The sequence below is a fragment of the Bombus terrestris genome, chromosome 3 (assembly GCF_910591885.1).
Source record: "Bombus terrestris chromosome 3, iyBomTerr1.2, whole genome shotgun sequence".
In the NCBI taxonomy this organism is placed as follows: domain Eukaryota; kingdom Metazoa; phylum Arthropoda; class Insecta; order Hymenoptera; family Apidae; genus Bombus; species Bombus terrestris.
Window position 1 is genome coordinate 11,909,022 of NC_063271.1, and position 14,967 is coordinate 11,923,988.

The 14,967-nt window shown below is 38.4% G+C and overlaps 1 protein-coding gene across 12 annotated transcripts in view; it reads left to right on the forward strand.

The window, feature by feature from the left end:
• Nucleotides 1-14,967, forward strand: part of LOC100648315 (phosphatase and actin regulator 4B) — a 397,768-nt gene that overhangs the window by 55,274 nt on the left and 327,527 nt on the right. For 3 of the 12 annotated variants that reach the window (XM_048404192.1, XM_048404193.1, XM_048404198.1), the window contains exons 1-2: nt 9,839-10,577; nt 11,461-12,497. The exons of 7 other annotated variants lie outside the window; for them this stretch is intronic. In XM_048404192.1, coding sequence (XP_048260149.1) covers nt 12,194-12,497 — 304 coding nt within the window. In that variant the 5' untranslated portion in view covers nt 9,839-10,577; nt 11,461-12,193. Of the gene's footprint in view, nt 1-9,838; nt 10,578-11,460; nt 12,498-14,967 lie in introns of those variants that run through there. 2 more of the 12 variants (XM_012321134.3, XM_048404194.1) reach the window with 2 other exon arrangements.

Sequence of the window (14,967 nt, forward strand, 5' to 3'; positions counted from 1 at the left end):
TCGTGTTATTTGCCCGAATTGCCAAGTGCGCGGGTATTTTAGTGTTTCGAAGAAGTTGAAGTTTTTTTTCGCTTTTAGGAAAATTATCGAGGAAATACCGTGTGTTGCTAAACCTACTGCGTTCTTTGTATTATGTTAGGCTCAAATAATTTGTTCTTTTTATTATTAACAAACCTCTTGAATTTAAAGATTTGTATGAATTGTTGTTGAGTAAGAAATAAAACAGTGAGAAATAACATTCCTATTCCTACAGTTGGTTTATTATATACATAGGAAATGAATATTTTCTGTGTTATTAAATACATATATTCAAATATTATGTAACTTAGAGTAATTCCTTGTATCGGGTGTATGCTAATGTTTCTTTTTTATTAAAACATTAAAAATCTTTTTACGTATTAAAACAGGAAGGAAATTGATACATTGAATTTCGATAACCGCAGTAGAGTTGAAATTACTTGGGATTTTTTATATTCGTGTATCCTGTGGTCAACTGTCGATACTGTACTTGATGCAGTGTATCAGTTTTTGTAATTAGCGTTGTTGATATTCTCTGACAGGGTTCAATTAAATGGTTTCCCTAACTATTGGGTAGGAGAGTCAAGCTCTAATTGGGATTCGATAATTGCTTGGCAGTTTATCGAAGAATGCAAAGTAGAAGAAAAGTTGGGAAATTGTGAGGAATATATTAAATCTATAGGTGAAAATCTTGTTTTAGAGAATTTTTGCATTTTGTTTCTTGCCACCTAGATGCAGGGGAATATTCAACTTTATGGTAATTATTTTTATGGCAATTTACTAACTGCTTTTTCTCAATTTTTTCGTGAATGATTTTGATGAAAAATATCATGCTTGGAATTGAATTATTTAATGAAAGATGTATTGAATGGAATTGAGAAAATAGTTTAATATTTTCATTTCCTAAATATTTCTAGCCTCGGTATGTTCTATTTATTTTAATCTTTCCATTTTGACGTTTCCACACAAAAATGGAAAGAATTCGATGATTTCTGACATTTGTAGAATCATGTAGTTCAAGTATTTCAAAATATCTATAATATGTGTAAATACATCAAATCTGACCCCTCTCCCCGCTATTATCTTAATTTTATAACTCATTTTAGCATTCTGTTTATTTATTACAAACTTCCTGAAAAATATCCATTTTAAAACAGTAATTAAAATACGTGTTAAAAATAAGCTCAAACTGTAGTTCCATAATTTTCTAACAAAATCATCATCATACCTTCAGTGTTTCTACATATCATTCTACACTAAATCCTTTTTCATCCATTTTAATCCAATAATAAAATTTAGTATCCGTTGATCCGTTGATCACAACTCAAAAAATATCCACTAACATCGATCACAATAGAGCAGAAATCACGCATGAATGAACAACCTTGTCCCGAATTCGCCGAAATGAAACTACACTCAGATTGCTGTCCTCTTTTTAATCCTTCCATCTTTCATAAGGATATGACTAACGAATCGGTATAGTAGTCACTGCAAGACCTAGTGTCCCAATTTCATATCCGTTTATACTCTTTGCGAAGCAACCAGGAATTCGAGGGTGACAACACTGTTATCCGAAGAATTTTCCTGCGGTCGCTCTTGTGGCGAACCATCAAAGATTAGATGGAAAAGCGGAGCACCAGCGGCGACCTGTGCGTGGTATTCGAATATCTTCGCCGATGTTTGAGTCCTTCTTTATGAGAAAATTGTGATCGTGCAATACAAGCGGGTAAATTGAAAGATAAAAGCGTGTCAATGAAACGAATGTCGCGTTCCGTTACGGCATTCTGGCTTTCTAATTGCGCTCTTACAATGGCTCAAAGTCGTGAGATGAAAGTCCTTGCGTCGCGCGAGAGATGGCTGCTCGTGCTTTTAAAATCTCGACCTTCTGACCGCTTGTTTGCGCTGCTTTCGATGAGGTAATTGAAACAGACAGCAATGATTAGTATGATCAGCAACTATTTATGGATATTGTATCATGTAGATTTCTGGAGGATCGAAGAGACAAATTATATCGCATTAGGCAGAAAGTTCGTATTGATTTGTTGCAAGTTGAATGTCATCGATATAAATGATAGTCAATGTGGACGCAAATAGAATTCACACATATCCATGCTTAAAAGATACTTAGAACAGTTAGATATTATATTAGGTTTAAATTAGAAGGAAGTAAGTTAGCGATGAAAACATCAAGAAAAATGATTTACTATGATACTCGTATCGCTGAAACGCGTGCGAAGGTATACAGTTTGCACGTGAGAAACCATGAACCTGAAGTCTTTGCGACATTAATGTCGTATCCTGTCATGTAATAATCCATCGAGGGTCTCCGAATAAAGAGGCTTTGTTTTTCAAACACACACCTCGCCCGTAAATCCTGATCCGCCTTTACGGCGCTTTTGCTGGACAAGCTTTTAGGTGCTGGCCTGTCTGAAAAATGCTTTAAAGAACATCCGCTATCGACCAGACTATGTGTTATCTATGGGAAATGTCTTCTGTAACAGCTTTGGGCAAGTCCTGATCCGGTAAATGAAGTTTCAAATTTCCTCTTTGATCCTTTGAATGAAACGATGCACAGTGGAGTGACTGTTCAGCCTGAAAAAGCAGGCAAAAATCAACTGTTTGAAATCATCTGAAAACAGAATGCTTCTTTTTTTCATATTATACAAATGAAACGTAGTATAAAAGTAGTAGATAATACGATAATTATTTACAGTGACGATCAAGAAAAGAAAAAAAAAAATGAGAAAAAAAGTTGTGATTTTACAAAATTAAATTATATTGTATAATAAAAATGACGTATAATGTAATTAGGTAGTTTGTAATACACGATTGTTTAGTATAGACAAAATGTTTACTACACATATTACGTATGTATACGCTATGTATGGTTGATTGCTATGGCCACAGTAACGAAAGAAAAACCGATAGAAATCGTCTTTCGATTAAATTTCGAAGAGGGAAAAATGGCAAATTCAAGTTCAACGAGTTGTTCGTTTGTTAACGAAGTTCTTGGAGAGAACAGCAGCGGGTAATGAGATTCGATAGCGTCTTGCAACGAAAGGAGGAAAAAGCAGCAATGGTCCTTCTGTTTCGAGTAATTTATTCCATTAGGTTAATCCGACGAGAGATCGCCACTTTCGCTTATGAAGTTATCGTCGAAACGATGATACCAGACGTTAGATATACATACTTTTATTCCTTGCTAATATTCCGCCAAGTCGCGGTTTTTCTTCCTTCCGGAATTATACATTTGCGCGAAGACTTTGTATCAAGAATACCGATCCACTCGTAATATCGTAACGATAAAGAGATTAAACTTTTCCCACCTCATCGTCTTCCGGTGGTCGTAATGAGCAGGAAAGAGAGGAATTTAATTTCCAGCCACGGGTTTATTAAATGTATTAAATATATTAAATACGCGATTAAACACGCGGTCCCTTAAGTCGTTTACTGTGTGCAATGTGAAGAACAAAAACGCTAGGTGCTGGTATTTATCGCGGCTCTGAATATTCTGTTTGTCGGTGAAATTATATTACATGGAATCTTCCTTCTATGGTGAGAATTATTTGTTTTGTTCCTATTACTTTGCGGTATATTTATGGCAGATACTATTGTTTTTACCTAATCCTCATTTTGGGTATAATTATAGATATGAAAATGATAAAGAGACAAAATGTATCGTAAAGCAATATTTAAAAAATATGAGAAATACTAATATGAGAAATTACATCCAACAATTAATTCGTAATTGTCTTTTTTGAATCTGTTCTTTCCTCGATTTTATGACAGACGTTCACCGAAGAGGTCTCGTTTGTCAGGTCGAAATTTTTCTCAAAATAGATTAGAAAATGAACGTGTATAATCATTTTCCTATTTCAATAAAATTCCACAATAATTTCGTTACAAGCACTTCTATATGCTTAGTAGCTATAAAAATAATTCGGTAACTATTTACAAGTTGCTCACTTCACCGATTTCGATGACTTTTTAATATGTTGTAGAAATACAACAATCTGAATAACTTTTTCTTATACATACAACCGACGCTCGGTCTTAGTTTCCGAGATGTTTGCAAAAAATTGTCGGTACCACTACAGTGAAATTCGCTTGTAAATTACAGCGCGGCGGCTTGGATGAAATAACGCATAATCTAAGCCCATATAAACTGTAAACAAAAGATAAGAATTAGGTTTGGGTTAGACCTTATTTTATCCAAGCGCCGCGCCGTATGGCGGCTGGTAACCAATATTAACGTATACGCTGCTGCGAACGCATAATTTATAGGCAAAATTTAGTGTAGTGCTACCGACAATTTTCTGCGAATATCTCAGGAACTAAGGCCAAGCGGAAGCTATTTCTATAGGAAAAAGTTGCTCAAGGTGTTCATTTCTACAATATATTCAAAAATCATCGAAATTGGTAAGGTGGCAGCAATTCTAAATAATTACTAGCGTTCACTAACGTTAAATATGTATATCGTATTCTTAATTACAATTTAAAACGTTTCACAGCACATGACACGTTACTTCCCTTTCTTTGAACGTTTCGCTGGCGTCCCCGTTAATGCAACAGAGTAATATGAATTTACACGGTAATAAGGAAAGCAATCTCTTCATTACTCCGTCCGTCGTTCCCATCCCTTTTAGCTGTCATTAATTTCCTGCCATTATCGCGTCGAACAACGTCTTATCCAGACGGTTGGCCAACGATCTGATGGACGGACGTAGCGCAAGCTTTTGTTATCGTTCGATCTTGCGATAAGCGCGTTTAGTACGCTTCGAAGTTAATCGCAGATTCTTCCATCGATACGGTACCCATGTTGCAACGCGTCTAGATCAATTATGGGCCCGTTACCTGGTTTTATATTTTCACGGTGAACAGTTATGTCTTAATGTACCTTTAGTTATGTTCATAGAAGTATAAAAATGCATAAATATCCGTACTTTATTAATAACTTTGTTATAATGTTAATGCAATAATATACGCTTGATATTTACGCTGAAGCTGCTTCAGTATTTATTATAAAATTATTTTTGTTTTAATAATATAATAAATGTATAATTACCATTATATATAAATAAAAAATTAATTCATTTAATATATAAAATAGATGCTTTGTCGTATACATGCTACTATTGGCGACATGGTTCGGAGCTAACGTTTCTCTGTGGTGTGCAATACGTTGCTTCGTGTATACCAGAAAGATGGGTGACCGCCTATAGTATATGCGTAGTTATACTACTCTTGCGCCTTGCGTATTTTCTTTCTATCACAGAAACGTTTGTCGTACTATGACTTTAACTAACATGTGATTTATTCACTATTTAATTTCTATGTTTCTCTACTATGTCGCCATACCTACGTACCCTTTGTTTACACACACCACTTTTTCTCATTTCTCTAAGAAGTAGTGGTTCAAACAAAAGGGAAGATAAAATGGCATTTCCACTTGTTATTCGATATCCATAGAATATACAATACTAAGGATGCCATACAATTTTTATTGAAATCTATTCTTATCATATTAATTGTTATAATTTTTACGTTATAGTGTACATAGACTGTCTTGTTAGATCGTTACGAATTGCACTTATGATTATTGCGCCCGCTATAAATAACCAATGATGGAGAGCAGCAGAGTTCGCATGTCGCTAGATACGCGTTATGCGCGATGCACACGACGTGTTGCATCGAAATGTAGCGAATGGGAATGTAAAATCTGTCAGAGTCGCGTTTTTATTCGCACAATCGTTGAATAAATTCCGATGTATCGTTCTGACTAATGTATAATGTTTATGCGTATTCTTTTTTTATGCCGTTTTAATGTCTATTTTAATTCTGCACACTTGCCTATTTTTGGCAAAATGTATTTGAATTACAAAATTGGGGAGACCGACATTCGTGCAAGCTGAAACATACCTCTATCGAGCATACCTCTATCTAAAATGCAATGATTTATTATATTTTGGGACATTAACAACCACGCTGGTTACGTGATATTAAATACAAAAGACTAGATTATATATTAAGTAGATTGAACGGAAAATATTGATATGTTTCGAACAATTCAATACATTTGAAAATGATTTCACAGTCTTAGTTGCTTCTATAGGATTTTTGTTGATTAGGTACAATCTTTTTTTATGTCGGTATACCGGGCAAAATGTGATAATGTGTTCGATCGAGTTAATTATATTGCATACGCTACCCTTTGGCTAACCTTCTTTCAATATATCATTAATTCCAAAAATAAGCAATTAAGTATGATATATATTTGTTGTTTCCATAAGAAAATAGTAAATAGTGGTTGTGGTCGTTAGTTTACCATTAATTCATATATTTCATTAACATTTGTATATTTTTAATGCGAATCAATCAAAGTGTTCGAATTCCTATGAACGGCGGTATATTCGTGATAGAATGAGTAAGGAAGTCAATATACTGTAAATGTGATTGATAAAAACTGAATTTTCTTTTAACTGAACGACATTTTGCTTGATGGCGGTTGCTTGTTGTGAGCAGATTGCATTTAGAAAGCCGTGAAAGCACAAGGAAATGTAAGTGCAACGCTAGCTGCCACTGGTAGATGCTTGCGGTTGTCGCTGATGTACCGTCACTTTGCCTTAATTATACGTCTCCACCCTCTGCCTCTTAATTGTGAATTGTCTGATAATTTGACCCAGCAAGGATGCCCGTTCCTTATTGCAATTATTAATACTGTTAAGTGGGCGGCGTTCGCCCAGTGGCCAAGAATGGTTCCTGGAATCGCTCACAAACATACTGAATAATTATAGATCCGCCACGGGGAACGGTCTTTGTACCAATTGAACGGATTACAGCAGTCAACTGCATTTTATAGCGATTTCAGGGAATAAAGAAAATAAAATTCAAACGTCAACTACTTTTTTAAATGTATATACCATAAACTCGTTGTTAAGTGGTATTGCTAATAATAAACTTTTTTAATAAATCATTGATACTTTTTAAATAAAACCATACTCTTATCCAACATAAAGCGACAAAATCAACAATCTTATACAATTAAAAATATATGGCAAGTTATCTTCTTATTTCTAGAATCCTTTTATTCGGATATACATAGCGACAGTATCGCTCCTCCTCAAAGACGAAGCTCTTCACCTCGGATATTCTTAGATCTAGGAAAACACTTAATCATGTTTCTTTTCATTAAACTGACCTTAATTCGCAGCGATCGATGGATCGGTTCAGAGTACAGTTTATACCTCACTTAATATCGTCAACGAGAACCGTCTGTCCGTTGAACGGAAGTGACTACTTTGACCATTGAACTGAAGCGTAACGCAGCCTTTCTGTGATTCGCACTAGATTACAAGAACAGAGAGATATATCGGCGAACAGTATTTAAAACAGTTGTTTCTGCGTTGGTACGAACACTATTACACGAAGATGCGGCCTGTGACGAGGCTACATTTGGCGAGAGACGAACGCTGGAGAAGAAGAGTCGCCACTGGGCCAGTGCCAATAAACGCATCTCTTGGCCGTAGTTTCTACTACTTTCAACGCAGACGTGCATTGCTTAAGCCGCGATCGAGCGTAAAAGATGAGAGCGCCGGTGTTAGCAAAGCAGTACGTAATACTCGTTTCCGTTCTATTTTCAAAGAGAACAACCAACTTCCGAATTAAATTCGAATTTCACCGTATGTTTTGTTTCGCGAACAGACGGATAGATTTCCCTCGAATCCAACCAACAGCTGGCTTCTTTGTTTCCAAACGAAAGGCGGATTTACACGTGGACATGGTAGAAAAAAGATTTGGGTGCTTGGTTCGAGGAGAGGGTTGTGTTTCTCATATTTCAGCCGTTTCGTTGTGACAGCGGCTAGACGGGGCCGAAACGTCGGTAGATTCGCGAGTCGGTTTAAATTAAGGAGTCTAGACGCCTCGGAAATACCACGTGCTTCGCGTCATGCTCCGTCCAGCAATTTCCAGTTCGAACGTTCGCGCCTCGATGCTTCCGATGCATAATGTCTTAAGACAATTGTGTGTTCGGGATAATGTCATAGTTTTGATTATTTCCTATTACTTAATAGATACCTTTTGTAACTTTCCAAATCCTTAAATGTTGAGTAGAATATTATTTGCCTATGAAAGTTATCTAAATAGGGTAACAGCGTATATATGCAAATCGGTAATCTCCGTCATCTGAAAGAGAACCAAAAACATCATTTCATGACATATATATATATATATATTACCATCTCTATTGCCACTTATGAAGCTATATCTTCACTGCATCGAATTCTTCTTAAATCAAGAAAAAGGCCATGCATTTTTTTCCAGGGATACATAACTGAAAATATAGAAGAAAATGAAGCTGTGTCTTTATTACAATCCCTGGAAATATCGCTCAAGTAGACAGTCCGAGATCCTTTGTAATGATAGGTTCCGTTTGATAGAATCCAACTAGACGTTCCACAGAATTCTTCTGAAGTTCCGTTTTAGAGCATTTCTCGTCGTTGGCCGCGTAGACGCTATACGAAGAATCTTTTCTTCTTCTCGAAAATGGTTTTAGTCTTTGATCTTCTTCCGTTTTCTGTGTCTGTTAGGAGGTTGGCTAGGAATTCTAAGACTTTGTAACTATCTAAAGTTTTAGTTTCATGTTTCTCATCTGTAATTGTTAAGTATCGAAGATAAAAGTTATCTTCAGCATTCCAACGAGAATTATTTCTAGGAGAACGAAAATTCAATAAAGCAAAACACGAACCGGAAACTGGAACGTCGCTGTTTCTCTAATTGTTTGCTTTAGAAGTTTTAATTAACCATTACATCGGATTTCGATTAACTATCACACTGGATACATCTAATTAAATCTGCAACTTTTCGAATTGCGTGAAAATGGGCTTGAGTTTGATTTCGCTAAAAGTTTGTCTGACTGTGAGTTGAAAACAACTTCATTAAGACTTAATTTTTGTTTATTTATTTTTCTTTTAATGATTTCAGCAGCGAAATATTTGGTAAATATACACAGAAGTATGTAGAAGAAAAATTCCTAATGTTTACAAAGTACACAATGAGGTATCGTTCCTAAAGATTTCCATCGCAACGCATGTTCGCGTGACTTTGGTCTATAGTCGTCGTTATAGGCATTTACAGTCTATCACGAGCGTTGTTTACATTTTGGAGCGTAACAGGCGGTACGAATGACATTCTAACGCGATCTATAATTTTCTTCAATTAAAAATAAAAAGGAACGAACACAGAATACACGCGAATATAATGTGAAAGATATACATACGTGGACTATATGGTTTTTAGTTAACTTATTAGGGTAAGATTAGCGGGAACAATGAACTAAGCGTGACCTACTTTTGAGTAAGTTTTTCATAAATTATTGTATTAAAATCGGGTGATGAGAAAAGTATAATTTGAGGTACAGAAACATATTTTTATAAAAATTTGAAAACATCTTTATCGATTATTTTACATTCTATGTTACCACAAATTATAAAAAATCAATATGACCATGCGATACGATCATACGTATGCAAATAATGATCTTAATTTCACTCGCGTTTTAATCATTACAAGCAGGAAATTAATCAAATAAATTGAACAAAATATTTTCTCCCTGGATAAATAGTTATTCCCTATAGTGGAGGAACAATTTATTCCACCCTATAGTTCCGTAACCACGTAACCCATCCTGTTGCAGCAGCCGGTTCCAGACCCTTCGTAAATTCATTAATGAAAAATTACGGCGAAGGTAGTATAGTAGCTTCACTTTCCCCCATTCTCGTCTGGCGCGGCGTTGTCTCGTGGCTGATGATACCTATCGGCGTCGTGTGGCGGCGCCGTGATCGCATGGCCGCCCTCAGTGTTCACGAGCCTCGCTCGGTGTGTGTTTCGTGGCGCGGTTGTCGTCGTCGTTGTTGCCTGTTTGTCTGGTCTCCGTTTGTTTTTACACGTTGCATCGGTGCAGTGGTAATTAATTCCGTCGCGAATCCGTCCCCGCGCGAACTATCCGGTCCTCCGTGTGTCCGTGTCTATACGAGATCGTCTGTTTTTCGCGAACATCCCGACGCGAGACGTTTCTCGCGTTTGTGTTTCTCTCTTGTGTGCGAATACCGAGAGAGCAGCGTGTGTGTCAACTTTACGAGTGCGTGCTTCCTTGTCGACGTCGGCGTTGCTCCTTCTACCCCTGATCGTTGTTCGTCGTCGTGATATCGTGGCTCGTTTAGCTTCGCCTTATTCTTCTCTCGTCTGTGCTAAGTTCATTCGGAGAGATCGGTGGCATTGTACCTCTCCACTTATTGTGCCTGCATCCGTCTGTCTTTCTTCTACGTGGCTCAGTGCGTACGCGCGTAGTATGTGCTTCTGTGTTTATAATCGTTGCGTCCTTTCTCTCCGTCTCGCTCTCCTCTCACCTGCAGCTAGGAGGCACACAGGTGTTCCGTGAAGGAGTGGCGACGCCTGCCGTGAATCGTCACCGCTGTGATATTACGTCGAGAGGAGCGTTCGTGCTCCTTCTCAAATCCTGCCATCCGAAAACAGCCATCCACACTGCCCTAAGGAATCATCTAGTATGTGTGTCTCTCGTCACAACAAAACGTGCCTGTGTGTGTCCTCTGTGCGTCCACGAAATGCGTCTCGTAATACCGGCTCCTCTCTCGACCACCATCACGCTGTGCTCGGTGACATTACACCGTGCCGTTTCATCGATAAAACCGAATACTTTCTGCGTGCGCTGTAACCCGTCCCGTATACATGACTACTCTGTAGTACGTACTCTTTTGGCAGTCAGTATAAGTTCCGGATGTTTGAGGTTACTCGCGTTAACCGGCTTCGTGCCTCAAGCTTCGTATATTGCGCGTACCAGCCTCATTTATTGTATTTTACGTAATCGTGAATGTCGTTTTATTTGCACGTACCATAGTCACGAGATATTTTTCTCTGGCCGAGCCAATGCTGTCGTATCTCGACCTTCGGCATCTCGCCGCGTTTTCAGATGGAGTACAGGTTAGGTTAGGTACGATTGCTCCGTTCGTAGAAATGTTGTTTCAACTCATACATGACACCTCGTTTTGTTTCGATACAATGAAAATATTTCATCATACGAAGTTTACTATACAAATTCGATCGTGTATTCTGTTTGTACGATTGTGAACAAATTGACATATCAAAATTTATCGATTTCATTATTAAGGTGTGCATTACGATCGATGCGAGTTTAGTGACTTTTAAATCATGACCAGAATAACATATAAGGTTTGCACTCGTTTAAGCTTGGATCAAACAGTCGATAATCAAAGCGACAGAAGGTCGATGGACCGCAACGAGACATTTCGTGGGACGGTGGACACACAATCGTTCGCGACCTCTTCCGTACGATACAATGCACGTCGTTCATGACAGCCAGTGCCATTAGCGAGAGAGTTAACGTTTTACTCTATTCCTATTGCGCAGGACGATTCCGTGGAGCGTCGACCGAGCACGGAGTGTCTCGTGGCCGCCACGAGAGAAAAAAAAGACCGCGGAAGGCTCGTATTCGCTTCCTTCCGTTATAAATAAAGACCGTCGAAGCAACGGTCCGGAGTTACCCCGTTTGGGTCGGCCATTTTTCATACAGAGTGCCATAATCGTCGAAAATACAAATACAGGAAAAATATATTTGCCACTCAGCGAATTCGACTCCATTGAAATTTTAAAGCGTGATACGGAAATCCTGCCATCTTGAATACCTGTTGTACCTTTTTCTATCTAGTAGTAATCAATTACATCTAAAATAACTAGAAAAGTAAGGAAAAAGGAAGAAGGAGAATTAGGAGATCATAATTCGTCGTAAAAGTGCAAGTGACAATCGAAGAAATTAAGTCTAAGAATTTCAGTGGGAATTAAAGAGGCCGTGAAGATCGACGAAAATAAAATCAACCGATCATCGAGTGCAGCGTACACGGTAGCCGCTGCCAGAAGCGCACAGTGGAGCCCATAAATTTTCCTCGGCGATCGTGAACGCACTAAACGCCGAGCCGTGGAGCTGCCTCGAAGTAACAAGCGACGCGAGCCGACCTCTCGACCGGGCAGCCGTCAGGATGTTTCAACTGGCCAGCAGCCGGTAGCTTCGTTACCGGGCCTGGTTGCGATCCTCAGCCCCTGGAGGCGGAAGAAGCGTGGCCGTTTCAAGGATCGCCCCAAGACGATGTCCATACGCGTTAGCGGTGTATATCTGGTGCCTAGTCCAGCGGCCAACAATGAGTCTGGCAATGAGAAACCCAGTAACCTCTCAGTGGAGAACAATTTACACCAGCAGCACCATCATCATCACGCGGCAAAGACCGTGACGATCGTTGCTGGACCACAGAGGAGCAATAGCCTGGATTATTTAAATTTCGAGGAGAAACGGCAGATCATCGCTTCTTCGTTGTCTCTGAGTGATTTCTTGGCTCATGGACCGGCGGCTGCTGCTGCCGCCGCGAAAGAGGTCGCTGCTAACACCGTCATAGGTGAGTTTTAGAACACGTTTTTGGTAGTTTGGAAGAAAGGGAGTATAATTAGGTAAATAAGCTGGGAAGATTCTCTGCCTTTGTCTTTGGCGGAGCAGGGAGGCTATGTCCGAGAAATGTGTGTCAGTGAAGTGCACTGACCTAATGCGGCTAGTATGCAATATGAATATTTAGGAAGCCTAGAGGGGCTTCATTTTAGAAAATTGTAAATTGACATTATACATTAAAATGATATGCAATATATGTTTGTGTATGATTTAATTAATAGATATTTATAAGAAGAAAGAGATTCTATATTATCGAGACCACTCTAAAAAACGAAATTCCCATAGAAATTTGTATGTAGAATCCAAAGTAGCGGAAACGCATTTATTCTCCCATTAGCTGTTGAATCGGTTATTACCCGGATACCCACTTTTCAAGACCTCCATGCTCGCGCACAAAGGAACAATAGCTAGCACCCAGGATGCTCCTAGATTTTACCTAGCCTTCTACCTGCCTAGCCACCTTGGAATATCGCCCTGTTGCGATCAGATGACTCGAGCGTCACGATTCTCTTCTATACTTTCGATTATGTCGCGACAACGATCGACCGCCGGTCGTCTATTGTCGTCGCGCATCGCGACTTTCGTGAACGAGCCTTTTTACCTGAAAGGCGGTGCAGCTGCGCGCGATTACCGTTCTCCACGTGAATCGTGGAACTCCACGCGACCGAGTAAGCCTCTGCTGGTAGAATTACAAAGGGGCAAAGGGAAGGGATAGAAAGAACAAAGGAGAGGGGGAAAGTCAAGGAAAAAAAGAAAGAAGACGTAGTAGCATAGAAAAGGGAATTACCGTGGTTCGATTACGAGTCAAGGAACTCGTGTAGAAAGAGAGTAGAGTTCCATGGCCTGTAAACAAACCCCGCGTGTACACCGTTCTCTGACTACCTACACGTGCTTTTTTCCCTCCATTCTTTTTCGTGTCTCCTTCCGGGATGTTTCCTTCGACCGGCGCTATCTCGCTGAGACGTCGGTCGTTGCTTGAAGAAGGGACAAAGGGAGGCGGGGTCTTTATAGAGATTCGCTTCGCCGCATGCAGCGAGACACAAGTTTTTGAATCTTCGCATCATTGTAATGCATACACATGCAACGACACTATGCAATTGTTAAACTGTTTAAGACATAATGGGGTATTTTCTCAAATAGACCAGTGTATAAATTAGATTAGCGTCTTAACCCTTCGTTTGTTATTCCATTACGAATTAAAATACTGGTATGCTGCAATAACTATATTGCAAAATTTAAAAGAAATTTTCATGTAGATTTTGGATATAATTATTTATCTGTCAGTTAATATATTTTCCCCATATATCTAATAGATTTTAAAATAGGAAATACATGATTCATGTATCGTCGAAACATTTATAAATCTTAACAATTTACAATTTTGAGCGTGCTCGTGTGATGTACGGGATTCACAGTTAACTATTTAAGAGTTAATTGCATGGGAGGTTCAAAATATTTATGAGACAAACGTTAGCGTATATAGAGATATTCATATCTGGGCGCATATGTATTTATATGTATCTATATATTCTTTTTCAAGTTATGCCCACCATCAATCATTGAAATTGACTTTGTACCTTGTAAGAGCAATTTCACCTTCTAAAATCATATTCAATCACTCTTATAAATAGTACAAATAATAAATAGATTTGCATTATGAATTATTTGATACAAAGTGTCATAGTTTTCTGAACTTCTCTTAAAAGGTAATATAAGTAGCCGTGATACTTGAAACCGTCTCAAACTAGATCTAGTTTTGAATTTTGCATCGAGATAAGTCTCGCCGTGTGTAAGTTACTTAATGCCTAAGGGAAAGAGAAAGAAAGGGTGACGGAGGGCTAGCGGACTCGCATTTTTCTCTTTCTCTTTTTAACGGGAACGTTTGCGCGAAGGGAGCTTTGTTATCGCGCTCCCACGAAATGCCTCTACCATTGTCGTGGTAGCCTTTTTGTTTCAACGCCCGCGGCCCTGATAGATCGTTAGGCCTCTCTCGTTGTCTCTGATCGTTCGTGCTTGGTTAAGCCTTTGTACCGACTGGTCTGGAGAATTAGTACTCTCTGGTAGGTATAGTGTGTTGCTGGTTTATCGAATTGCTTTTAGATTTGCTGGCATACTTGGTTTTCGTTCGATGGATGCGTGTAAATGTAGTAGAAAATTGAAAGAACGTACTGCAGTATTCTCTACGTTTTTTTAAATTTTAAACTAACAGTCACACTAAAACAAGTATTGATATATTCCATATTACAAACATATACTAGACAAAGAAAAGAGAAGAAAAAGTTTCATATATAAATAAAGGTATCATTAATAAGATATTATTTTATTATTTAATCCACATCTTTTTCTATAACTTACATTTAATACTTCAAAATCATCTACTTCCTAAATCAAGAATATTTCGCGTTTCATCCAATAGTCACATA